Source organism: Diadema setosum, chromosome 19, assembly GCF_964275005.1.
Source record: "Diadema setosum chromosome 19, eeDiaSeto1, whole genome shotgun sequence".
In the NCBI taxonomy this organism is placed as follows: Eukaryota; Metazoa; Echinodermata; class Echinoidea; order Diadematoida; family Diadematidae; genus Diadema; species Diadema setosum.
In genome coordinates, this window is record NC_092703.1 from 4,236,635 (window position 1) to 4,263,473 (window position 26,839).

Sequence of the window (26,839 nt, forward strand, 5' to 3'; positions counted from 1 at the left end):
CCATAATTCAGTATTAGAACATGTGGTCTATTATCAAGTACATGTACATGTATTCAAAGTTTAGGAGATCAAACATACAATGTATTCATCCGTGGTCAACTTCTTCTCAAATGATGTTCTTTTGATTACTGGGTACTTGCTATGGGCAAAGCAATTTTTAGAAATGTAGGCGCCAGAAAGCATGAAAAACATTAAGCCTATTATATCATCTCATTTTTCCCTTTTTACTGGTCTTCGTGACTGGAATGATGGCAGTCGGGAAATATTGCAAAAATTGAATGAACAATACTATTAGCAGGAAAGTGAGTTACCAGATAATACGAATGAGATTTTCTCATGACAACACAAAAGTGTATTGCAGATGAGGATTATTCTCAGATTTGCCGTCATCAGCAGTTCTTACCTATTGATGCATACAATTATCTCATGTACAATGTATTTTGTTCACACTATCAAATAGCTATTGTTTAGCTGTTATTAATTGAGTTATTGTTTGTTTATTTATTTATTTATTTATTTATTTATTTATTTATTTATTTGTTTGTTTGTTTGTTTATCTATCCATCTATCTATCTTTCTTTCTTTCTTTCTTTCTTTCTTTCTCTATTCTGTCTTTTTTTGGCCAATCAGGATGCCAAAATCTTTCAGCCAATCGCTCTTCACCTGTCACCGGATGGCAAACCTGTCCAACCAGATTCAGAGGCCAGCGAATTGAGACCCAGGACGTTTTCAGGTAAGATCAGGAGGAGGAGGGAAGGGGGGAGGGGGAGGAAGAGAAGGCGGAGAAAGGGCGAGGAAGGGGGGCTCAATTCACCCCTCTCAGGTTCTCAATATAGCATCATTATTAGAGAGACAGTACTGTTGCAATCTTCCTTGTCCAAATCAACATTTAATGCTGTTCATGTGACAGTGTGGAAAGTTAAACATACTTTAATCAGACTGGAGCAAGTACAACTTGTGTATGTAAAGCCAACAGAAGTGATGGTCTGTCTTGATATTTTATCTTCAATATATAGTACTTAGACCAGTGTAAAGCTTTGTTGAAGCAATTGTAATTTTTTATCATGAGAAAGTAAATTTGCCAGTATATGTATATGTATGTACAGTACATGTAGTGGACCATAAATCTGCCACCAATACAGTTGTACAATGTACAAATGTAGGTTCAGATTCTGCAAAGGTGGTATTCCTTTTCTTACAACAGAATATACATTGTACATGTCATATATCTTCATTTCATTGATAATGTAAACTCATTGGGAAGAGGAAACTGGGATGATTTCATACAGTCTGTACTTTGCAAATAAGTTTTTTTTTTTTATTTTTTTTTTTTAGGCTTTTTACATCATCTAGAACACAAAACCAATTCAGAGCAACATCTGAAGCTATAGATACGCATAGGAGGAGCTATCTGATGTTGTATTTTGTTCATGATTGTAATACAATATAGGAGAATTTCATAGAATAATGTGAAATGGTGACAACAAAGAATATCATTAACAGTTTTATACATGTGTCCTTCCCGCAGGAGGTGAGTTCATCAAGATACTTTTATTAAAATTATATACATTGTAGATCTCTTTCTCTTTCTCTCTTTCTTGTCTCACACAGGGTGCTACATAAGTACTTGCCCAATTGCCCGGGGCAAGTGAAAAATCAAATTCGGGCAAGTGATTTTGAACAATGAGCACAAATGCTTGCCCGAATTGGGCAAGCAAAAAAAAATTTGAAGCCACCAAAAGACCCACAAAGTCAACCATACAGAAGCCCAAAGATAATGGCTATTTAGTAATGCAACACACTTTATATTTCATTTCAGCAACTTTCCAACACTATAAAGAAGCCCAAATGGAATGCAACGCCAACTCTTGATCAGACCAAGGTTGTTACTCCATTGTGCAAATCAATGTATGCTGTTTATTCAAAATGATAGTGTTTTATTAAGCCTTTGACTAACAAATGATTTTCTATAGTATTTCCTTATATTTTGGACTTTCTTTTCGGGCAAGTAAAATTACTATTTGGGCAAGTGTTTCACAATAAATTTGAAAATCTGCTTGCCTGACTGGGCAAGTGATAAAATAAAGTTATGTAGCACCCTGTCACAATGTTAGCTCTGTTCGGTTCTTCTCTTTGTCAGACATGGTAGTAGAATCACTGCTAAATCTCACTTGGTTCTAACTTGGTGGATGCTTGTTCTATTCACTTTTAGTGGAAAGTAGAATTAAAGTAGTGTGATATCTTGCTCATTTGCATAGATGACGTAGATATTCATGAGGGTTTCTGCTCTGTTCATGTTATTCTCCTTTGGATTGGTCAAACACTTTTAGTCAATGTTACTTTTCTATTAAATAGCAAGCACTAGATTCAAATGTGTAAGAATTGTATTCATACTCCTTGAATTTCAGTATTTCCGGTAATTTTTGTATCATTCATTCTTTGCAACATGGCTTTCCGTCATTTTGCCTGCTGTACTGTGCCACTGGATATGGGAAAACTGTATTTTTCTCTCTTTAATCGACACTTCACCAAACACGCTGATTGATGCATTTTGTAATGGCACCTCTTGGGTGCATTTTGGAAATTTTGCACTTCTTGTTGCTGTTCAAACCTTATTACAGGCCTGTTCTTTGCATACCAAGAGTAACATTTTGACCCCAACACAAACGTCCATGTTTGAACAGATTGTTGTATTCAGACGTGATTGAAATCTTGCTGAAATGTGAGTGTGAGTTGTGATTTGAGCATATTCTTTTTTTTTTGGGGGGGGGGGATGGCACATCTACACGTATACCAGCTGACCAGTTGACTCTACTGTGTTCACACATTAAAGCTCACTCCAAATTGTCACAATCTAAACTGAAAAACTTGTGTTATATCTTTATTTAGCTTTTTTTTTTGGTCATGTGTGAACAAGTAATTGTATGTAGATTGCAATCCAAGCGTTGCTGATTAAACATCATCCAAACTTTACAGTTTTCCTTATGTGTGTGAACAAACCTGACGTGCTTGCCTGCACATTGTCATTGTGCTTTTTGACACGTTCCATTCCAACATGCAGCTGAGGGTCATCTCATAAAATGTAATGTGTTTTTTTGCAAAGAGCCAAACTTGTGTGCTTCAGAAAGTTACCAAAACATTTGAATCAACCTTGTAGTAACTCAAAAAAGTATGTGTTTGCGACACTTGTAGTACCGTGCAATTCCTCTGTTCTGTTCACATGGGCTGCTGTACTCAAGAATAGGTCTAATCCGTCAGTTTATCGGTCTCTACGAAAATGAATGCATCTACCATCAACTGCACTGTTCACACTCAGACGGGATCATTTCGCACCCCACTGTGGACTGACTCTTCCATATTTCTTTATTGGTTGATGAGTCTTTTGTGTACAAATAGTATCCATAGAAACGGCAGCCATTTCGCCTCGTTCGTGCATCGTTACCTTGTCTCTCTCACCCCACCCAACTCGTCTCCCCTAGATCCCGTCCATCAAGAAGCGGTGGAGGAAAGCCACATTGTAGCCCCCACGCCCATCAAACCCCGCGCCATGACGATAAGTACCAACAACTCCGACCACACCCCCGCCAAAATAGCCCCGCCTCCCGAGTGGGGTAAGGCCCGCCCCAAATTTGGTTCAGGTATCTTCCCTCCTTGGTGGCATATATTGATTTGTATGTTTGTGCGTAGTGAATGATATAGGCGAGAAACACTTGCATATTCATACACGAGTGTAATTATATCATTATATACTCGCATTTGTCCAGCAAAACCAAATACAATTTATAGTCCTGGCAATACCAGCATGCATGAATTTTGAAATTCAATATTATCCCCATTACCCACATTTTGTTTATATCCACCCAAGATCGTGATAAGCAATTCGTTGCTGCAGCCTATAAACCCTTGTCCTGCCATCCCAAAACCCAGTTTACCCCCCCCCCCCCCGACATTCGGTCTGCTTACAGTCTCCATTACCCCCACCCCCTGCTGAAGCCATGCAGTGTGTAGCTTATTTTGCATTTCCTTCCAGCTGTTATACTGAGGCCATTGATGATATGTCAAATCTCCATGAATATCAATTACTACTTAAAGATAATAAAAAGTTTTGGTACCTCAAAAGTTTCCCTGAATTTCCGTGTTTCAGGTTAAAGTACCTTTCATATAACTAACACTGTGAGACTTACTCACCCCAAAGTGCTCTCATTTCTTAGTAATCATGCAATTAACTGCGACCAGCAGCCCCATACGCATAGCGACCAGCAGCCCCATACGCATAGCGTAATGGGGCTTCGCATTGTAGCATTCAGGATCATGACAGATTTAGTATCGCGGGTAATAATCCAAAAAATTCTTCAATTTGAAGACTTACCAATTAAGTTGAAGTCTTGAAAACAGGCTTCGGGCAACGTTTGGTTCTGCCAATAGTCCCTTTCTGTTCGAATTGATGACTAAATGTGACTCTGTCGAGAGGACCTTGGGAGAGCTACATACACTGATTACTACGGCCAGCGCATACGCACACATCACATGCGAACAAATTTCAAATCCCTGAACGGATAAGATGTTTGTGTGCGCATGCGCTGGCCGTCAATTTAGTGTAGCTCTCCCAAGGTCCTCTCGACCGAGTCACATTCAGTCATCCATTCGAACAGAAAGGGACTATTGGCAAAACCAAACTTTGCCCGAAGCCTGTTTTCAATACTTCAACTTAACTGGTAAGTCTTCAAATTGAAGAAATTTTTGGATTTTAAGTTGATATTTACCCGCGATACTAAATCTGTCATGATCCTGTAAGCTACAATGCGAAGCCCCATTTAGCTATGCGTACAATGTATGGGGCTGCTGGTCGCAGTTAGCTACAGAGACTCCAACTCTCCCGTTTTCGACGGGAGATCTCCCGCCGAAAACCCATATTTGCAAAATCTCCAGTTCTCCCGTTTGAAATTTAATTTCTCCCGCCCTGGCTCTTTGTCTCCCGTTGGAAAGGATTTCTTACTTATTTCTATTGTATGTTGACAAAATAAGCCTTAGATAGCACCAGAGAGCATCTAGAACCCTGGGAATTTCGCGCTTCGCACACATCAAGTTGGAGTCTCCCGTTTGCTGAGGGCTTCAGGCGGGAGAATCTCCAGATCAGAAGGTGCTTGGGGTTGGAGTCTCTGTAGCTACTCAGTATGCGTATGGGGCTGCAAGCTGCTGGTCGCAGTTATCATGCAATAATGGTTTCGTACAATATGTGTACTACCTCGCCGCCGTACGGCGGCGGCTCTGGTACGAAACCATTATTGCATGATTACTAAGACATGAGAGCACTTTGGGGCGAGTAAGTCTCACAGTGTTAGTTATATGAAAGGTACTTTAACCTGAAACACAAACTAAGACAAGGAAATTCAGGGAAACTTTTGAGGTAATACCAAAACTTTATATTATCTTTAAAAAGAACAAAAAGAAAAAAATAGAACAGCAAAAATGAATGAGAAAAACAGGACCCAATGTGGACTTGCTGAATTATGACAGGCAGGGGTTTTGGACTCTCAACATTATAATTTTACTCAAATATTTTGATCAAGTATAACAAAATTAAGACGACACTGCATGTCTTTGCAATAGACTGTGAACATTGTCCACTACAGGTGGCTGTACAATTTGTTGGCACTCGCTGATCCAGTGGAATGGGCATATAATCTTATGTCAATATATTTTTCATGCATTCCTTTCCCAGAGGATAGATTTCCTTCAGCTATAAATCCCTTTCCCCTCCCCTCCCCACCCCCCCACCTTCCACCACCCGTTTCTCGTTCATCAACCCTCCAAATTCTACCACCAGTTACAATGAAAACCAGAACGCAAACCCTGCCACCAAAGTTGGTTCATACCCGGTTCAGATTTGCTTTGAATGTTAATTTTGCATCCTTTGTGTTCTGTTGCATGTTGGTAGTATGTCTTAGGTGCATGTTACTTATGGTTCCATGACATTTGCTCCTGCGACAATTGCTCCCATGAAATATCTGCACCATAGCCAAACATAAATTCTGTCCTCAAACATAGCCCTAATCCTAATCCTAATCCTCATATCAAACTAAACTTAAGACCCTATTAAAACCCTATAAACCCTGACCCTATTAAAGTCCTTGGAGAAAATAAGACAGGAGCAATTGTCGCAGGAGCAAATGTCATGTCACCACAAGTGAATTGTATCTGTGATTCTACAAAATCAGATTGTTTTTACTCTTTCTTTCTTTCTTGTTTAGTTTGTTAGTTCTTCTGACAAAACTAGAGACACCTGATTATTCAGCACAAATTACAGCTTCCAGCCTCTTCTGCTTACAATGCACACACTTAATTTTTCATATTTCATTTTTTAGACATCCAGGCATGCTTGCTTCTGCCATATCAGTGCCATCCATTTTCTACATGCATGTGTTTAGAGAGAGACTAACTACCATTAAAAGCGGCATCAAATTTTATCAGTCTTCTCTGGATTGACTGACCTGTCCATCCTGGTTAGAGCGTCCTGGGATTCTGGCCATAACTCTTCTCACTGATACTGTCTGCATCTTTTTCCTACACAATATCTATGGTTACTATGAGGCAACTGTGCCGATATGGCTACTCATAATCTGCTCTTATGTGCATTGCTCTTATGTGCATGTACAGTATCAAGCATGCTGGCATTATCCGTGCTAAACCAATTCTATTCCATCCTGTTTTGTGTTTTCATTGTGTCTGGCCATTATATCTTATACATGTTTATGAAATGGTTCTGTCGTCATCCCCATGTTTTCTGTTTGTTTGTTTATTTATTTGTTTGTTTATTTGTTTGTTTGTTTGTTTTATTTGTGTGTCTTTTTTGTGTGTGTGTACATTTATATTTACCCTTCTTCATTGTGTCATACATGTGTAGTGCACAGTGTATGTGCAGTGTCACCATCTTTGTATTAATGTACTATTTAAGTGTGTAATATGACAAAATGGATAAATGAATGAACATGTAGACAAAATGCACTGTCTCTTACAATTGTAGCTTGCCTTGTCGTTGACAATTTACCACAAGGCTGTTGACTCTACTCAGTGTTTTGCAAAGAACCAACTAATGGGGGAAGTGTTTTTAATCTATACATATGTATGAACACTTTATGTGCTGTATATAATCAAATATTATGCTAATACATAATGTATGCAAATTTCAGGAGACTGGCATTCAATTGTATATATTGAAATGAGATTTTTGTGCTGATTTCACATTATCAGGAGTTGGGGTTAATAACAACCCCACAGGTGTATGTACGTATATACCCATTGTACCTAAATTTTTTGCATGAATGATGTAGTTCCACATGCAATATTACCACATACCATGCTGTCATACGTATGTGATATCTACATACAATGAAATATGTCAAGCATTTTTCATGCAGAAGGAAATATTCTTCCTGTTTTCATGACATTCACCAGATGAGTATTACCCTACACCAGGATATTTTTTTTTTCTCGTCTGACACACTAATGGGGTTTTGTGCCACATTCTCTGCTCAAGCTAAATTACTGCACAAGTACAATGCACACTGTATGTTTAAAGCAAGGAGCCACCAAAATGCTTCAGATATTTAGAAGCAAAATATATGTGCATGGGAATGTTACATCATAAGAGTGAAACTTTGCTTGGTCATCATTCATTGCTGCCACAACAATAGCCGGGTTCACACGTACACCAATTAGCGGGATACAAATCTCGAGATTTGCATCGCGATCGTCATCCCGAGTTTTTTGCACGTGTGGACAGAAAAAACCCGAAAATTAGCGGGATAAGCATCGCGATGCTAATCCCAAGAAATCTTGCGCTGGTTCGCCAATTAGTGGGATAATTGGCGCCGCGCTGGTACATGTGAACGGTCGGGATTAGAATCTCGAGTTTTTACATCCCATCATGCAATGCGCACATCACAACAGCGAGGCCTCTGCGAAGAGGTCTTTCACCTCTTTGGAGCACAACAACAACAGCGCGCGAACCACACCACTGACGCGTAAAAGACAATGGACAAAGGTAAGTGCTCGCAGGCAGTGATAGAGAAGGGCGCTGCGTGACCCAGTTTGCTGGCTTTGCTGTTATCTCTATCGGCAATTAGCGGGATAATTCGGTACGTGTGGACGCTCGCCAAATTAGCGGGATACCGATCGCGATCGCTATCCCGCTAATTTGGTACTTGTGGACGCGCGCAAAAAAACTCGGGATGAGCATCGCGATCGTCATCCCGCTAATTTGTACGTGTGAACCTGGCTAATATGTGTGGTGTGATATGGTATCAGTCAAGATCTGAGTTGGACAAATACATGTACAATTGTACAGTACTGTATTGCATGGTCACCTTAATTCTTGACTATTGAGATGTATGTGACAAATGGGGATTTCCCTGATTACTCTTGGGAATTTCCATGAATGCAGGATGTGACATACAGCGTATCGTCGCTGGGGCAACAAAACCTTGTATCTACAAAATGTCAAATATTCAGGAGAGCAAAAAATCATGGCAGCCAAAGCACTATAACAAATGGGATTCCATGGTGGTTTCCTTTTTGGGGTAAGACAGCTGGGATTTGGACAGGACATCACTTACTCGATTATCTTACCATTTATCCAAAAAAGTAATTTGTACCAAAATTTCAGATATGAGATCTTGTCGCCCTAGCGACAATATGAATTTTGGCAATCCTGAAATGTAATATCATTTCATTCCCTTCAAGGATAGGCCTTTGTAGTTACAGTAATTTCTGTTGTACTATTGACTGAAAGATACAGAGAGTGGGAAACAAGATAGAAACATGTATGTCATGGAATTACATATCTGCCATTTCTTCTTTACATTACATATCTATTGTATGGTGTCGTAAAGTCCAAGTAAAGAAAAAAAACATTGACATTCAATGTATGTTTGAGGTTTCATTAATGACACTCTTCAGATTCTTGAATGTCACCTCTGAAACTGTGTACAAAATGTGGCTAGTTTGTAGGTTGATTTCATTACAATATTGTTGTTTTACTATTGGTTTTAAGGATGTATCAGATTATGAGAGATTATGAGACAGTGTTATGAGAGTTCTCTCTTTTCTGCACCGCATTCTTCACATTGTTCACATTCTTCTCCCCCTGGTAGATTCCCTAGCTGCCTCTCCCTGCCAAACTGTGGGGGAAGTGGTCGAGAAGATACCGCCCCACCCCCGAATCCCCCGAAACCGTTCCAGGTAAAACCACCGGTTTGCTTCGAAAAGCCATCACGAGCAAAGACTAACCTTTTGAAATTATTATTCGGTATACCCGTCATCGAGTTCGATACTAATCCTGTCGTACATTCACACAAGAGTATCACATTATGGCTGAAAGTAGCGGAGAGTGTATAACTTTCAAAGCTCCATGCCAATTGAATGAATCGTCAGTACTATCCAGGGAGTCGGAAAGAAGATTGCGGTAGTAATTGTGGCCAAATCTTTTACTTCATTCTTGAGAAATTTCAAATGCAAGAACAATCTAGGTTTAAAAGAGCCCTTTTCTTTGTAGTCTTGTTTAAAGCACCATGTCCAGATCAGGATTACGGTTGAGACTTGGCCGTAAAACATTGCTTTATTCTTTCTTGTGCTCCTCCCTCCCAGGTATGGAAATAAACAAACAAGCTGTTAATTCCTTTGTTATTTTTACAAAGCCAGTATAGTCCTGATTCCAGCAACTGGGCTTGTAAAGTTCCCAACTCTCCACAACATTATGACTTTAACTCTTATGATTTTATTTTTCATCATGCCTGTGTTCTGAAATATTTTGCAAATATTTGTTTTGCTTCTACATACCTCTCTATGATTTGACCAGAGTTTTTCAAGTCTGTTGTTTTCATCTCTTTCCATTTCCCCCCGGTATTATGCTGTAGTCAACCAGAGGATAACGCTGGGTATGCTACTCATGATTTATCTTGATTGTTTGAGTTTTATCCGTTTCCTCATTTTTTATGGCACCGTCACAAGTGTATACTCTGCTGATGTGTAACCTAATGCATGGTGAATAGTGACTATACTGTAATGCATTTACTGTTATCATAAATCACATGACTGACAAAGTTTCTACTATTTGTTGGGTCTTCAAGAAGTTCATGAATCACTATTTAAAACTTTTGTTTTTCTCCACAAGACTGGAAGATAAGCTTACATTGTACATGTACTTTAGTATAACCCTGTCCAAGAAAGTTTTCTTCTTTTCTATAAGACAGAACTGTTGCTTTTGCGAGACAGTGTATTCTAAAGCACACAGCATTCAAGTTTAAAATCATCACTTTACTTTTCAATGTCTAATAGTTGAGTGTTGTGTTGACATCTTTGAAATCACACTATGAGAAGAAAATGGGGGTGATACTATCATCATGGTCTATTGGGCAATGCCAGGCACTGACTAGTTTGCTTTTAAAATTGTTAAGATATTGATTCAGAAGCATTGTATCTTTCCATTTCATGAGTAAATACTTTATAAAAGATGTTGAAGATGTGGCCAATCACTACAAAAGCCTGTTAAAAGTGGCCATACATTGATATTCCGATTTTTAAAATTTTCCATTTTTCCAGTTGGGAAGTTTTCCATTTGTAGTCTCACTTCATTAAAAAAAAAAAAAAAAAAAAATGAAAATTGAAGAGAGGCAATGCTGTCTACAAACACACAGCTGTGAATTCTGTGATGCAGTCCAGCATGTAATGAATTAGACATTTAAACACAATTACATACAATAATTGTATGTTTTGTAAAAACTTACAATTTCTCAGATAACCTTGAAACCTTCTTCAACTTTGAGAATTCTACAGGAGTTAGTTCAAATGTCAAAGTTCTGACTTCAGGAACAAAGATCAAATTTGTTTCTCTTCAGTCAAATCTTTGAACTTCTTTGAGTTTTCTCAATGTTGATGTGTATGGCTTTGTCAGGGTATTGTGATGAGGGGTTATTCCTGCTAATTGAAATATTTTCCATGGAATATTGTGTATTTTTTTATTGTTTTCTGTGTGTTTTTGGAAGGTTCTACTAATGTGCATTTCACATACTAACATGGCATGAGTAGGCGTGACAGATAATACGCCATTGAACAGATCCTTTTAAAAAAATATATATATTCAGTCATTATCAACAGACAGTAATTATTCGCTGATTGTAATGGCACATAATTTAAGTGATTTAAAGTCAATTTGATTTCAAGTATTTTAACACTTTCACCTTGTGTAACTAATGACACATGTAAGATGTAATGGTGTATGATTATTAATTTGATGCATTCCTTATCATTAATGCACATAATTACATGTATGTAAATATTACATGTATGTCATTGAGATGTAGCACGGTGCAAACTCTTACATGTGCAAAAATGATGATAATATGATTTGCCCAACCTGTATTGAGTTTAGTGCAAATGAGACCCTGTCATTCATACACTGCTTGTATATCAACCCGTTGTGGACGGTTTGATTTTGCTACAACACGCATTTCCCATAGGCACCTGCCCAAGTATACTCGGGACTTGTCCTCAACGGGTTAAAGTCAGTTCACATTTGACAATGGTTTGTAGTGACATTGGTACCATACACCTTTGAAAACATAGTAAACGAAGAGCATTTGGTTTTTCTGTTGTTTAAGTGGGCACTTGGGAGATGTTATCTCTCTCTTGTATATTTTGCTCTTCATAGTTGTCTTCAATCTTTACTATAATATGAAATAATCCTTAATTTCACATTTGGTTTTCTGGTATGAGGTGGGTGACTAACATCTACATGTAACTCTTTGAATATCCAGCACTTTCATCATTTTAGTTTTTTTTTTTTAATCTTTACTCTGGTTTACTGTGTTTTGATAATATGTCATGCTAGTGGTAAAAGGGTGCAGTGTTAATTTTGCAGTGTTTAGTCTGTTTAAGGCATATGTCATATAAGCCCTTTTACACCTGACAGGATGAGACTGGCAGTCTGCACAACAATTCTTACTTAATTTCCTTTCATCCCTGATGAGTGTAGAAAGTAAAACTGGTGATTATGGAAATTAGCAGCCCTAATTAGCCTATCCTAATGGCAGTCTTGAAAAAAAAAATCACTGCAGCTTAATATGGGTATGTAGGCATTACATTGATTTAATTCCTGAGCAAGCTACTATATTGCATTTAAGTTCTTAACCTCTCTTTTTTGCTGTTTTTTTTTTCTTCTTCTTCTTCTTCTTCTTCTTCTTCTTCGGGGGGGGGGGGGGGGGTGGCAAAGCACAAAATTATTTGATAGACCGTTGGTGATCATGATTTACTGTTCAGCTGCCAGCTACTCTGTGGAGTTTTCAACTTACAAATTGTAGTCTAACTCCCACAGACCTTAATATGTGCTACACAATTGCACTCACTATATGCAACACATTTGAATTACAGCATGCCCTTCATTATTACATTTGTATGCAATTGTACATACTAAAAGTTTGGCAAATTTTTGGATGTGTCCATAGACATGCTGTGGGTAATACAAGAGATTTAGAAAATAAATCTTTAATAGAATTATCATTTTATTTTTAGTTGATATTTGTTTTCTTACATGTATCATCAATGATGTATTGTTTGTAGCCCCATAGGCCCGAATTCACAAAGGTGGTACAAATGAAACCGTGGTACAAATGAAATCATGGTTTAAACCATGGACAAAAACCATGGAGCGCCAAGTGTCGCACGGGCTATTTCATTACGAAATTGGTCATTTCGTTGACAAAATGACTGTTTCGATAACGAAATTATCATTTTGTGGACAAAATCTTCATTTAGTTACAAAATAATGATTTCATCGATGAAATGACTGATTTCGTAACGAAATATTCCATGCGACACTTGGCGCTCCATGGTTTTTGTCAATGGTTTAAACCATGGTTTCTTTTGTACCACCTTGGTGAATTCGGACCATAGTGGTGGAACATGAAATACTGAATACAAATTTTGAGAAATGGCACCAGTCCTGTGCAATTCTAGACATTGAAGAGTTGGGTTGATGGTGCAAGGTGCATTTATCGGTACAGGTCTCATTCAGGTGTGACGAGCAGGACGCAGCGAGTTGAACGTCTGGCCGTTAGTCGTCAGCAGAAGGTGCGTGCGGAGAATGCGATGGTGGCAGAGCGGGCGGCCACCCTGCCCCGCCCACAGCCCAAGAAGCGGGGCGGGGCCAAGCAGTTCCACCACATCGTCCACGACGCGGTACCGCAGAACTCCTCGCTGCAGGGGAGCAACGGTGCAGCCCCTCCCTCTGATTCCCTGCGCCTCGCCCTCCCCCAGGCGACGACTGAAGAGGGTGGGGCATCCTCGGTGGAAAAGTCGGCAGAGTCTTCCCAAGCTGTCCTCCCTGCCCTCCTGTCGGCCAGAGACATGAAGAAGCTAGAAGGACAGAACCAGCCTCGCCCCAATGCGACAGACTCCCAGGGTGGGGTGCCATTCTCTGGTGCCTCCCTGCCCCGCCCTAGGCCGTCGGAGTCACTGAATGCTACCCTGGCGGCGGAGGGGTCTCTGCCCCTCCCCAAGCCAGAAGGGACTGCTCTGCCAGCCCCTCCCCCACCCCCTCGAAAGCAGCGCAATCATTCACGGTCTAACTCTCTCGATCTGAATCTTGTGTTCCAAGGTGGTAAGCCTAATAGAAACCCTCACTCTTAACTATAATGAGCTGTGATCAGGCATGCTCAATTATCAATGATATCTACATGAGCCATGTTTGAAAAGTTAAAGGTCATGTTCATTCATTTATCCATACACTGTGTGCTCAATGTATTCATATTGTTAAGTGTGCCATTCCCAGCATGCCTCTGGTAAACAGAGTACAGCATTCGTACTCTGTATGTTTGCATGTGTTTGTGTATGTGTCAAGATAAATTTGCAACCTTGCGATTCACACTGTATGCAATGGCCGAATTGAAGTACAGTTTACCAGTCACCATTCATACAGTATCACCCGTAGAGCAAAGTGGAACTGGCAGATTTAATCAAAAGAGGAAGTTCTGCTTCCAAAAGTAACCTCTAATACAAAGTTCTATCCTCGTGTTCAGGTATATATAGATGATGACACAAAAAATATTTGCACATAAATCAGTTTGACAGGGTACAGGTTTTGAGTTCTGAGTATTTGAATATGTTGCATGCAAATGGTCCTGTCTTCGTTGATACATGAGAGTAAAGGGAGTCGTACGTAAATGTTTTCTTTGCTCATAATTCAAGCGTACGAAAAAGTGATTGCATTTGTATTCTTTGTCAGAACCAAGATATCTCTTTGTCATTGTGCTGAGATGTAATGTTGCTATGTTTTTGCCGCATCTCCTTCTTGTTGTAACACAGTGTATTGTCAAACCTGTCAAATCAATCATCAAATCCGTGTTAGCTGTGACCCATTGCTCTGTGCCCGCATTCATGCCTCCTGCATGATAGACCTAAGCACCTCCTCTGTAAATTTGATTGCTAATTTCAGACTGCTTGCTTCTGATTGGCTAAAGACTGATTTTAATGCCTTCCTTTGTGTTCCTGTTTCTGCTAATTGTGCCTGCAATCAACATCAATTCTCTCTAAATTTCTTGATTTTCATGCAGTTTGACTAAGGAAATATATGTTCCTTTATGGGTTTCTGTCAACAATGTCTGTTTTTGAACAAAAATAAAATTGTCTTTCAATATTTAGAAAAGTCGGGCAGCACCTCATCGCCAAGGCCTGTCATACCTCCAAGACCGACAGCACAACAAGTTCAGGTAAATTCTAGCACAGTCCGAGTCTTGACCCAGGGTAGCCCCCTTTCCCACTCCCACCCCGCCCCCCTTTTTATTTGGGGGGGGGGGGAGATGGGAGGGGGTATTTTTGTTCTTTTTTTTTTGGACGTATGTGTGTACAGCTTTCACCAGTGGGCCATTTCTGCTGTGCTTACCCCTGGGATAAACACAACAGAAACGGTCTGCTGGTAAAAGCAGTACATACACACACACACACACAAAAAAAAGAACAAAAAAATCAGCATTCAGACATACCAGTTTACATACAGCTAGATAAAGAGAGACAATGTTGATGTAGACACTTTGCCAATGGATGTAGGCACCAGGCTGGAATTTAACTTGTGACTATGAGTTTGAAAGTACAATGTATATGATTATCCACTCTACCGCAGTGCTTCCAAAGTCAAACTGGATCCTACACCCCGGCAGGTGGAGGTACTACAGATTGAGTGTCAGAAGTTTATCAAGGATCAATAGAGCTTGCGATATACAGATCCTATGTAAAGATTTTTTTCAGTCTCGCTGTAGTCATGTTAGAACGGATTAGATTTTTTTTTTTTTTTTTTCAAGCAAATAATATCTTCCTTCATAGTATGTGTTATGCACATGTTTATTGTGAATTTGTGAGTGTAGAAGGTCATTGGGCACTCCCAACAGAATTGTCTAAAAAATGAATGGGTGCAAAAACTGGGCATCATTTTGAGGGTCTCTTACTCTTAGTTTGAAATTTGGTGTGCCTATGATTAAAAAAAAAAAGCAAAGAGAAAGAGGAAGTAGACAATGATAGCATGTTGTGTTGCACACAAATGCCTTTGCAGAAATTATAGTAACTAATTAGAACTCCCACACACAGCACTAATTAGAACTCCCACACACAGCACTTAGCCTGGAGTCTATGGTCAATATGGACATGTGAGATATTGACCAGGAAAGACCATATTCAGTTGATGCTGGCCACATTTGACAGGTGGCCACTACAAATTGTATATGGAGTGTCTTTAATCCATAGCTTCTCTCTAGGGAGAATTTGTACTGTAGCATGCAGCAATTAGCCACTGTACAGACAGACATAGATAGGATGGCTACTACATAAAAGATGGGTTTGACTGTACAGTGTATATCAATAAACATTCTTGATGTTTCCATGGTGTGTACAGCACACTGTGTGTATTAATTACCAAAACAACGATGCCAACAAAGCCAAAACGTGACTAAGCACAGACAATCAAAACCGCACTCAAGTGTAGCTTGCTTGGAATCAGTGGAAACTAATAGGAAGTGAAAGCTGCTATTTAGGCATCCAGGTTATTCAATTTTCTCTTCACGCTGAGTTACGACACAGTGTCATAAATCTTCAAGAATGATTTGCCATCTCTCGAGTTTCGCCCACTCTGAAAGCGAAAGTCCATTTGTAGTGTAGTCATGTTCCCTTTGTTCGCCGTCAGTCTCCGTTCTTTCATCCTCGCAAGATACAACTGTACGTCTCTCATCGTATTGCGGTGTATGACCCAGCAGATCGTTTTGTGCCCGATACCTTCACAGTGTCTGCTGTATCTACTGCTAAAATATCATTCTGGCCATTGAGATGGCATATATTTTAGTGCGCATATTTTTACTGAATGGTTAGCTCTGGTATGGTTCGCTGCCTGAGACAATCTTCAAGCCATCACGGTGGAAGCGGCATCCAAACTCGCGGTAGTCTCTGTCGGACGGGAAATGGGTGTGGAAGCCAATGAGGAAATCCTTCGCATTAATGTGATGAGTGGCCAGCATTAATGATAGTGAATAATTATGTCGCGCCCTATGTCAGATAGCGAAGATAGAGGGAGTGGTTTGACCAAGTCGTCGATATTAAATTGTACAAAAATGGATCATATACTGAGGGTAGAAGTGACTTTTTCTTTATATTTGTAGAAGTAGAATCGATACTGTCACAGGAAAAGTAGTTTCCAGTGTCAAGTTTCATTCTAATTCAAGCCAGTTTTCATGCATGTATTCTTTTGGTGTTGCATTATCTGTAATATGATGATATGTATGTCACTCAGATCCCAAGTTCTCAAATCCTGAACTGTTTTAAAAAACAATAAAAACCCCCATTTATTTCATTTAGCTTGAACTCTCAGTAATTTCATAAGTATACAATGTTCTACAATTATACTGTTATGTTATGTGGTTTCCATTTCAGATGTTACACGCCAATGTACTTTCTATGGATATTTTTTGTATATAAAGCACTTTGAAAACCTACTTTTGAGTTGAATTGCGCCTTATAAAAAACATTATGTTATCATGTATAATACCTTTTCTGTTTTTTTGTTTTTTACTTTTTTTTTTTTACTATTTGGTACTGATGTAGATTTTGATTCATCCAGGTGGTATGATAAAAGTGTGCATATAAATCTGTTCGACTGGACTTGTGAAAATCACAGCGAGAACAGTTTTGTGACTCGTCCGAGTCACTCCTTCAGCTCCATCTGGCTGGCGAGCATTCACCCATGATGGATGAATGGGCGATGTTACTGCCTCTGGTCTCATTATCGTTATTACTGTTATGAAAGGAGATGATGATGATTGTGATGATGAAAGCTGTGACTATGATGGTTACCCTAGATACCACTGTCATCGGTGTTATCATCCTCATCATGATCTATGACATCATCTTTACTGCGTTATCTTTTAGGGTTGTATTCATATCATACCATCTGGAAGTTAGGACATGTAGCATCCATGGTTACGCTTTGCCAACATAGGGTTGAAATTTGCATGGCAGTGAGTGGAATGATCAGCTTCAGTGTGTTCATTTCACTGCACAAAGCCAAGTGTGATAGATCTCTTAAATACTGAAAAAGATATGCATGTACCTTTCTTTCTCTCTCTCTCTCTCCTCTATCTGCCTATCTATTATCTTTCTATCTTTCTAAAATGTATATCTATCTTTCTGAAATATATATCTATCTTTCTAAAATGTATATCTTATCTTTCTGAAATGTATATCTATCTATCTATCTATCTATCTATCTATCTCTATCTCTATCTATCTATCTATCTATCTATTTATCTATCTTTCTATCTTTATATATCTTTGTATATCTTTATCCATTTATCTATCTGTTTTTCATCTTTTGTTGTGCAGCAAAGCAAAGCTATGAGCATGGATGTTTCGATGGAGCCAGGCTTTGCCGACTTCAGCAAGTTTGAGGCGATGAAGACGAAATCGTCGAGTCTGAAGGCCGACAGGCGTGGCGTGTCACTCGATTGCAACAACAAGGTGGTGAGTTCCCTTGCATACAATCTCTCCTGCAGGAATCGCTGAAATCACGAGAAAGCCGTCCTCTTGTGTCCGCTTGCCTGTTGCTGTTTGGATAAAGTTTGCTGCTTCATGCCTGTTTAGCATGAAATTGGCATGAAGGAATGAGAAATGAAATTGTCTCCCTCTGGTACACTGTAAAACTAGAAATGTTTGCATGCATTTCAATTTTTGTGAATTTTGCAAGAGTCAGAATTCGCAAAATTAAAATGCACGCGTAATAAGTTCTTGTCTGCACTACATGCACTGAATGCCAGTGGCAATTCGATAAAATTTCATGCTGCAAAATCCATCGGCTCCAATTTTTGCTTGATGGACAAGTAGAATCAGAATCAAGTCCTGTGCAAACAGTGGACATCTCCAGTGGGTTAACATTGGGTGATATTTCATTTCAGGCTGTTACCTGTGTCTTTGCAGAGAACACAGTAACACACCTTTGCTTTACATGTATTTCATAAAAGACATTTGCAGTCATTGTGCAGTAGAATACCTGCAACTGTCACAGCTACAACTTAACTGCTTACACTTAATTGCTTATGGACGGGGTACTGCTGTGGTAACTGCATTTCAAAGCAAAAGGAGAAGAAATCAAACTGTTCTGGACAATGTGCATTTACAAATGTGCACTGTGAACTTTTTGTTCAAAGTTCTTTAGAGGATGGAATTAGTCTTACTGTGAGATGCAAAGTGAAGAAACAGTACAAGATTTTACAAGAGTAGTACAATTTATGTTGCAGTATACAATGTTTGCTATCATTTTTAAAGGACAAGTTCACCTTCATAAACATAAGGATTGAGAGAATGCAGCAATATACGTGTAAGTAGAACACATCAGTGAAACTTTGAGGAAAATTGGACAATCGATGCAAAAGTTATGAATTTTTAAAATTTTTGTGTTGAAACTGCTGGATGAGGAGACTACTACAGCTTGTGAGTCATATGCGAAAGTATAAAGAAAATGTAAAGAAAATTCAACATATTTTCACTTTTTTCGCATAATAAAAGACCACTTGACTTGCCTCTTTTTAAAGGCAGGGGGAATAGTATTACCCATAACATATGTCGGTAACGAGTCAAGGTAATGTGTACTTTTTTTCAAAAGATTAAATTTTGTGAAATTCTCTTTATATTTTCCTTATATTGTTGTACGCATGTGACATCTAAGTTATTCATACACTGCAGTAGTCTTTTCATCCAGCGGTTACTGCACAAAAACTTTAAAAATTCATAACTTTTGAACGGATTGTCCGATTTTCCTCAAACTTTCAATAATGTGTTCTACTAATATTGCTACATTCTCTCAATCCTTATGTTTATGAAGGTGAACTTTTCCTTTAAAGGGGAAGGCTAGTAACCGATCAGTGGGAATCAGTGGAAATGCTGGGAGATGATTGTTCCAATCCTTATGGGATTCATTCAAGAGGTCATTGTATATCTATTGTTGTGTGAAAATGATTTGCTTCAGAATGGTCTCATATTCAAGTAATGTGAAGTTTAATGCTTCCAGGTTAGCGTCCCTGGTCAGTGACGGAGCATTAATCTGCACATTACTTGAATATGAGACCGTTCTGAAGCAAATCATTTTCACACAACAATAGATATACAATGAACTCTTGAATGAATCCCATAAGGATTAGAACAATCATCTCCCAGCATTTCCACTGATTCCCACTGATCAGTTACTAGCCTTCCCCTTTAAAGACATTGACATCTATCTACAAATTTTCTTACACTAAAATGAGCACTAACTGGACTTTTAACCCATTGAAGACAAGCCCCGAGTATACTCGGGCAGGTGTCTATGGGAAATGCGTGTTGTAGCAAAATCAGCCCGTCCTTAATGGGTTACCACTTTGGATGTTGTACTTCACAAACCCTCTGCCCACAATGATCTAGTGAGTCCTGTACAAAGTGAATGGGAATTTCAGACTTTGGGAAGAAATGGGTTAAATCTTTGACCAGTGTAATGCTCTGCCACATTGTGAGATTCAACCTTGAAGAGTTTTCAACCATCTCTGCTCAGCCACAGGACCAGACATTCCCTCCTGTCCCGCCCCCACGGCCGTCGGCCAGCGAAGAGAACTTAATAGAAGGCAGTGAACAGGTAAGATACACCACTAGCAAATATCTTTTCTTGGGTCTAGGGCAATTACCTCCTGGGCAATTACCCCGGACCCTCCCCCTGGCCCCAATCCCCCTAATCCTGAACCTAATCCTAACCCTAACCCAAACTCTAACCCTAAACCTAACTCTTACCCTAAACCTTACTCTAATCTTACTACTAACCAGTATTTAGCAGGGGGGGGGGGATTGATTAATTGCCCTTTCTTCCTTTACAGAAACAGTGAAAAGATGGTAATAATGGAGAGGATTAGGTACTGATCCCCCCAAAGTCTAATATTCCCATTCCACAGAGATTTTCTCTCATCAGTCACTCATTGGAAGAAAAGTTTATCACTTCCAGCCATCCACCAAAGTGTATTGGATGGATGTCTGATGAATCCGACTCGTGTTGATGGACTATCAGGTCAGTGTCGGGCATGTCTGGCGGTAATCCGACGAGGCAAGATCATCCGATGAGGATAACCCACGACACAATCACCTGATAGTCAACCAGCCGAGTCGAATTCATCAGACTGCGATCCAAAACACTTCGGTTGGTGGCCAGAAGCAGCAAACTTTGCTTCCGATGAGTGACCAATGAGAAAAATCTCTGTGGAATGGGGGTATAAACAGAGAACTGCAAGAAGCGGGAGAAGTGGGGTCATTGACATCCGTGTAATAAAGAACAGCACAGCCGTAGATAGCAATAGTCAACTGAGTATCGCCATGCTAGATAGACAAGTACGGAGTTGCAACTACGTGCCTGTACAATGTTCATGTGGTTGATAATGGAACCTGAGATGGTATACTGTACGAGCTGAAATTTTCGCGTACAGATATTTTCACGAATTGCTACTTGGAGGACAGTTTCGCGTGTTGTTAATTTCGCGGTTGCGAGGGTCTAACTGAAACTTAGTTATTTGCGCGTTGTTATTTTCGCGTGTTGTTATTTTCGCGGTTCAAAGGCGATTCGCGAAATTCGCGAAAATAAAACCACCGCGAAAATTTCAGCTCGTACAGTAGGCTAAAGCCAACTAGTAGTAGTAGTACGTAGTAGTACATAGTAGTAGTAGTAGTAGTAGTAGTAGTAGTGGCAGTTATTTAGCAGTTAGTACTGTTTCAGTATTAACATGAGTTTTAGTTTTGTTCAAGATGCATTGTATAAATCCATAGTCAATGAAATTTCATGTATGCATGTTTAGACACGTTGGAGCACATGTACCAATGTTATTCATAAAGTTACTTTACTAGACACTGTAAATGTGTCAACATTTCACCACTGCTGCAAGTCTATTGAGGCAAAATCGCTCACCATACGGGCACATTTTTTCTCATGCAGTTATCACCAGACAGCTTAAGCAGCAAGGGGAGGCATGCCTCGGGCGACCCGGACGCTGCCGAGAAGAAACGAGAGCAGTTCTCCAAGGAGCGGACAAGGCATATGTCAGCTCCAGTTCCCCTTGGTGTAGCAGAGTGAGTAACCTCTCCCTTTCTTCTCCTGGAACCTACAGTCCTACTCGTGACAGTGATGTTTTGTTTGTTTGGATTAATTTTACATGGCCACTATTTACTATTGGCAGATGAAACAAGAACCCAGGTTTAGTGTTTCAAATGTAGTTTAAAGTGTGAGTTTATGATAGAAACAACCAGTGTAAAAACTGAATCATTGTATCATTGTAATCAGGTAATCAGTGTTAAGTATTGTTTAATATACAAAATGTAAACAATAGTTATAATAACAATGTTTGTAGACTAGACCATCTACCGTTATGGTTTATTGAGGAAAATAGTGCCATATCATTATATTTTGGGCTTTATTGCAAAATTGATGTGATGACGAAGGTGATGATGGTGTGATGAAGATGATGGTGATGATGATGATGATGGTGATGGTGATGGTGATGATGGTGGTGGTGGTGGTGGTGGTGGTGGTGGTGGTGGTGGTGATGGTGATGGTGATGGTGATGGTGATGGTGATGGTGATGGTGATGGTGATGGTGATGGTGATGGTGATGGTGATGGTGATGGTGATGGTGATGGTGATGGTGATGGTGATGGTGATGGTGATGGTGATGGTGATGGTGATGGTGATGGTGATGGTGATGGTGATGGTGATGGTGTGGTGTGGTGTGGTGTGGTGATGGTGATGGTGATGGTGATGGTGATGGTGATGGTGGTGGTGGTGGTGGTGGTGGTGGTGGTGGTGGTGGTGGTGGTGGTGGTGGTGATGGTGATGGTGATGGTGATGGTGATGGTGATGGTGATGGTGATGGTGATGGTGATGGTGATGGTGATGGTGATGATGATGATGATGATGATGATGATGATGATGATGATGATGGTGATGGTGATGATAGAGCTGATGATGGTGATGGTGATGGTGATAGTGATGGTGATACACATAATGATGTGATGCTGTTGATGGTGATGATGAAGATGATGATTGTAATGACGATGGTAAAAATGATATTCCTGATTGTGATGATGATGGAGAATATCAGATGATGGTGACATTGATGATGAAGATGAAGATGATTGCGATGATGATGCAGAAAATCAGATGATGGTGTTGGTGATAGTGATGATGATGATGATGGTTATTAAGATGATGGTGATGGTGATGATGGAGATGGTAATGATGGTGGAGATGATGGTAATAATGGTGGAGATGATGGTAATGATGATGATGATGATGGCAATGATAGTCGTGATGATACAATACCTTGTTACTAGTATACCAACCAAAAACTCAATAGACATATGAATAGAGACCAATGATCAGTGCAAAGAGGATGATATGAGGGAAGCGGGGTAAATTGGGAGGATGAAATTGGACAAAAAAAAGAAGAAAAGTAAATAGAGCTATAAAAGAAAATAGATAAAGAAAATATCAAGGAGCAGAAGGAGAAGAAAGCAAAGAGTGGAGAGGGAGAGTGTAGATACATTGTACACTGTATATGAAAGCAGACTCCCTGCCACGTCATTGCATAGCATGCCAATGGAGAATAAAGTGCTTTCATTATGTACAATGTAGTAGTACAGGAAGGTAACATTAATCACGTTTGGGTACGATGAAGGTGCCATTACTTGAAGAGTGTGTCCATGTTTTTATGGCTCATTGCCATTGTCACGTGGTAACTCTCACGCGACCAGTCTCTCTATGGTCTTTAGCAGTAGATTTCTCTTTGCATGAGAGTATACAAAAAGTAAGGTCTTATTAGTCATCTTGTTTATCAGTGGAAGAAATGACCAATAGATACTTCTCTCATATTGCCTTTTTTGGGGGCCAGACTGGGGCATTAGCTCTAAACTGGCTTCGATCTGGCTCTGATTAAGCCCCTGCTTTGGATTAGGGTCAGGCTTGCAATGTGTTCATACTGAGAGAACTCAAGACTAGGCAGGCACAAGATCTGGGGCCCATTGCATAAAAGTTACAATTATGGTAACTTTGCCATCCAATGGTAACTTCCATGGAATTCTTGATTTTGATTGGCTGTTGAGTACTGTTGCCATGTTAGTTACCATTGGATGGCAAAGTTACCACAATAGTAACTTTTATGCAACAGGCCCTTGATATCTCCAGAGTCTGATCAAATTCCATCCGGAGACAAATCAATTGAATCTTTCTTCCTCATTCAAGCCTGTATAAAAAGGAAAGAATAAATAAGATGTAATTAATATTATATATATATGTAAGCTAATATGTAAATGTGGCTACAGATACATCATGTGATATGCAATTTATGAATAGATCAATAGATTAATACATGTTGATAAACTGAATACATAACAAAATAGGTTCTTTGCTTTGCCTACTTTGTAATATCTTGCCAGACGAGGAAAAAGTGTTCCTAAATATACCGGTAACCAGATTCTGTAGAGTTGAAGCAAGAAATTGAAAAGCAAAAATGGTAGATATTCTTACGAGTTTGTTTTACGTTATTTCAAGTAAATTGTGACTGAGAAATTTAAAAAAAAAGCAAACAAAACAACCTTTGTGTGAATTTTAAAAGTGGTGTGGGATTAGAATAGATAATGCTTGGATATTCACTGTAATCAAGGTGGACAGAAAAGACTATTTTACTTCCCCAAACTCCACTCTGGTTTTTCCTTTCACTTTGCTAACTTGTGTCTTATCTGACAAAATATCAGAACATGTATAATTTGTAATGGATTTTTATAATGGATTATAATCTGTTTGTATTGCGAGAGAATTGTCATCCGCACAAAGGTTGATTTTCCTATAACTCCTCATCATTTTCATCTCCTCTACTATAACCATATTTATTTCTCTCCCCCTAAGGATACCAGGGGCATTATCGGAGATTTTGGAATGTGATTATCATGGCTGATACTTAATAAATGTTTCCTCCTCCAAAGATTTTATGAAGTAGTAATGAGGGAAAGTACACAATGTATGCTGCCTACTCTAAACTTTGCCCTGGTCATGCATTGCAAACAGCTGACCTCTACCTCTTTTGTCCGTCTGGCTCTTGAACCCCCCCACCCATGCAGGCTGAGGACGGGAAACAAGAAGTCTGTGCAGGCGCGGATTCGCCAGGAGAAGGAGGAGAACACGAAGCTCTCCCGACACAACGGCGAGATGCAGCAGGAGCTGCGAGCGCTGACCGACCAACGTCTTGCCCTGGAGATTCAGCTGGAGAGGTTACGACCCTTCTCCAACACGGCCAGCTAGCTGGTTCCTCCCCCTCCGCCCTGTCTCCGACCCCCCCCCCCCCCTCCAAGCCCCCACCCAGAGCTCCCCCCAAGCCTGATGACTGGAGATAGCTGAAACTCACTCTTAAGGGGCTGCTTTGTCATGGCTGGACTGTGTCAACGCTGGGTAATCCCGTAAATGCATGAGCGCAGCGTCTGAGGGTCTGTACAGTTGTACATGGAGAACCACAGGCATTAACAGCTGGACTAACTCAAGGATGGTCTTTTTCACTGAGGAAACATATCAGTGTACTTTTTTTGCCATCATGGGCACATCGATGGAAGGCCAGTAGCCATGCCCTTGCAGCAACAAGCAGCATCTAGTTGCTCGATGTTGCTGTGCATTATACCTACGTACATACCCTGAGCCGTAACATAAAGCCCTCTCTTTATAGCATATTGTGCTCATTTGTAGAAGTCGCTTTATTGTAATGAAATAATTATCTAAATTACACGTAACTGTAATGCTAAAAAGAGACTAAATACCGGCCTGTCATACATGGGATACTTGCTTCTTCTTGTTTAAAATTCGCTTAGTTAAACTTCGTTGTGGAGACGTGCATTCAAGTGTACACATTCTGCTGAATATTAAAGTTGTGTACACAGGTTTTCTTTGCGAAATTGTAAATGCATAGTTTGCATGCTTTGGTAATGTGCTTTCCACAGATTGAGCTTTCCCCATTTTGGTTGTAGTATGGGACGCGGGATGGTGGATGGTTTTGGGTCAGAATTATCAAAGGTCAGTAGGAAAAAGGGGTCGATAACTTATTTCATGATATTAGTCGGTAATACTTGGTTCTCGTTGGTTTGTTCTTCGCTGTGATGATCAGATCATTCTCGTGTGTGTTTACTTGTGCAGCAGTCGGCTTTGGACGTCACTTTCCTTTCTGTGTGAGTGGGTGTGGATGTGTGTGTGAGTGTGGGTGTGTTTGTTTGTTTGTTTGTGTGTGTACTGAGGCTTTGTATTTAGTTTTCTGGCAAAGGTTCACCAAATTCTTTGCAGACCTCAAACATTGAACCACAAACTGTTACATTTTATAGCAGGGCACAGAAAATCTGTGGAATCCAAGTAAGGTCTAGGGTGTTCTGCTGAATATGAAAGGTGTACACATGTTTTACGATCTTGCAAAATTGTCGATGCAAAGTTGCATGCTTTGTTTAAAACTTCTTTCCACAGCTCAAGCTTTCCTCGTTCAGTTGCAGAAGGGTCAACTCTCAAGCCCGCCGCACACTATACGACTCATGACTATCGCATAAGACCAGGTCATACAGCCTGGCCACGCACACCATATGACCTGACCTTACAACTACAACATGTAGTCTTACGACCGTTCTGGCTTCAGTAGGTCACCATTGAGTATACAAGTGCACACAGTGCGCATTGCGTGCGCTTCTACAAATCGTATACTCTTTGCATAATACTGTATTGTGACTGGCTGAAAGCCCACGACCGGCCGTGGAAATTCAACATGTCAAATCTCTACGACTGGCGCTAAGACCTGGTCGTACGACTGGAAACTGGCAAGACTGGTGACGTCACACTTCTGGTCTTGAGGTCGTACGACCGGTCGGATCGTAAAGTGTAGTGTGCGGCGGGCTTTAGTCACTGATTCAAAATTAGTTTGAACTGAAGCTATAAGAAATATATCCATCAGGCTTTGCCTGCTCTGTTGAGTTAGGTCTTCTCCTTTAAGCATTCCTAATTGTACCTGAACTCCACCTGTGTTTACTATTTTGACATCATGCACCACAAGCACACATTATGCGTACACAAAGAACCAGATAGTCTGTTTAGGTGTCCAGTACAACTCAACTAATAATTTTTCATGAATTTCCCAACAATTCTGCGAGTGGTTAAATTCGTGATCATGGAGAACTTTAATGTATAGAGCAGTTCATGTGTGCTCGTCGCTTTCACATTGGTAGCAGAGTT

At 39.9% G+C, this 26,839-nt stretch overlaps 1 protein-coding gene across 1 annotated transcript in view; it reads left to right on the top strand.

Moving 5' to 3' along the window:
- LOC140242647 (uncharacterized) overlaps nucleotides 1–26,039 on the top strand; it is a 58,114-nt gene extending 32,075 nt beyond the window's left edge. The window contains exons 12-21 of the mRNA XM_072322403.1: nucleotides 631–733; nucleotides 3,480–3,611; nucleotides 9,153–9,240; nucleotides 9,915–9,935; nucleotides 13,059–13,654; nucleotides 14,695–14,762; nucleotides 17,914–18,051; nucleotides 20,111–20,191; nucleotides 21,530–21,663; nucleotides 24,706–26,039. Of these exons, the coding sequence (XP_072178504.1) occupies nucleotides 631–733; nucleotides 3,480–3,611; nucleotides 9,153–9,240; nucleotides 9,915–9,935; nucleotides 13,059–13,654; nucleotides 14,695–14,762; nucleotides 17,914–18,051; nucleotides 20,111–20,191; nucleotides 21,530–21,663; nucleotides 24,706–24,886 (1,542 nt within the window). The 3' untranslated portion in view covers nucleotides 24,887–26,039. The remainder of the gene's footprint in view (nucleotides 1–630; nucleotides 734–3,479; nucleotides 3,612–9,152; nucleotides 9,241–9,914; nucleotides 9,936–13,058; nucleotides 13,655–14,694; nucleotides 14,763–17,913; nucleotides 18,052–20,110; nucleotides 20,192–21,529; nucleotides 21,664–24,705) is intronic.
- Nucleotides 26,040–26,839: the final 800 nt, after the last annotated feature.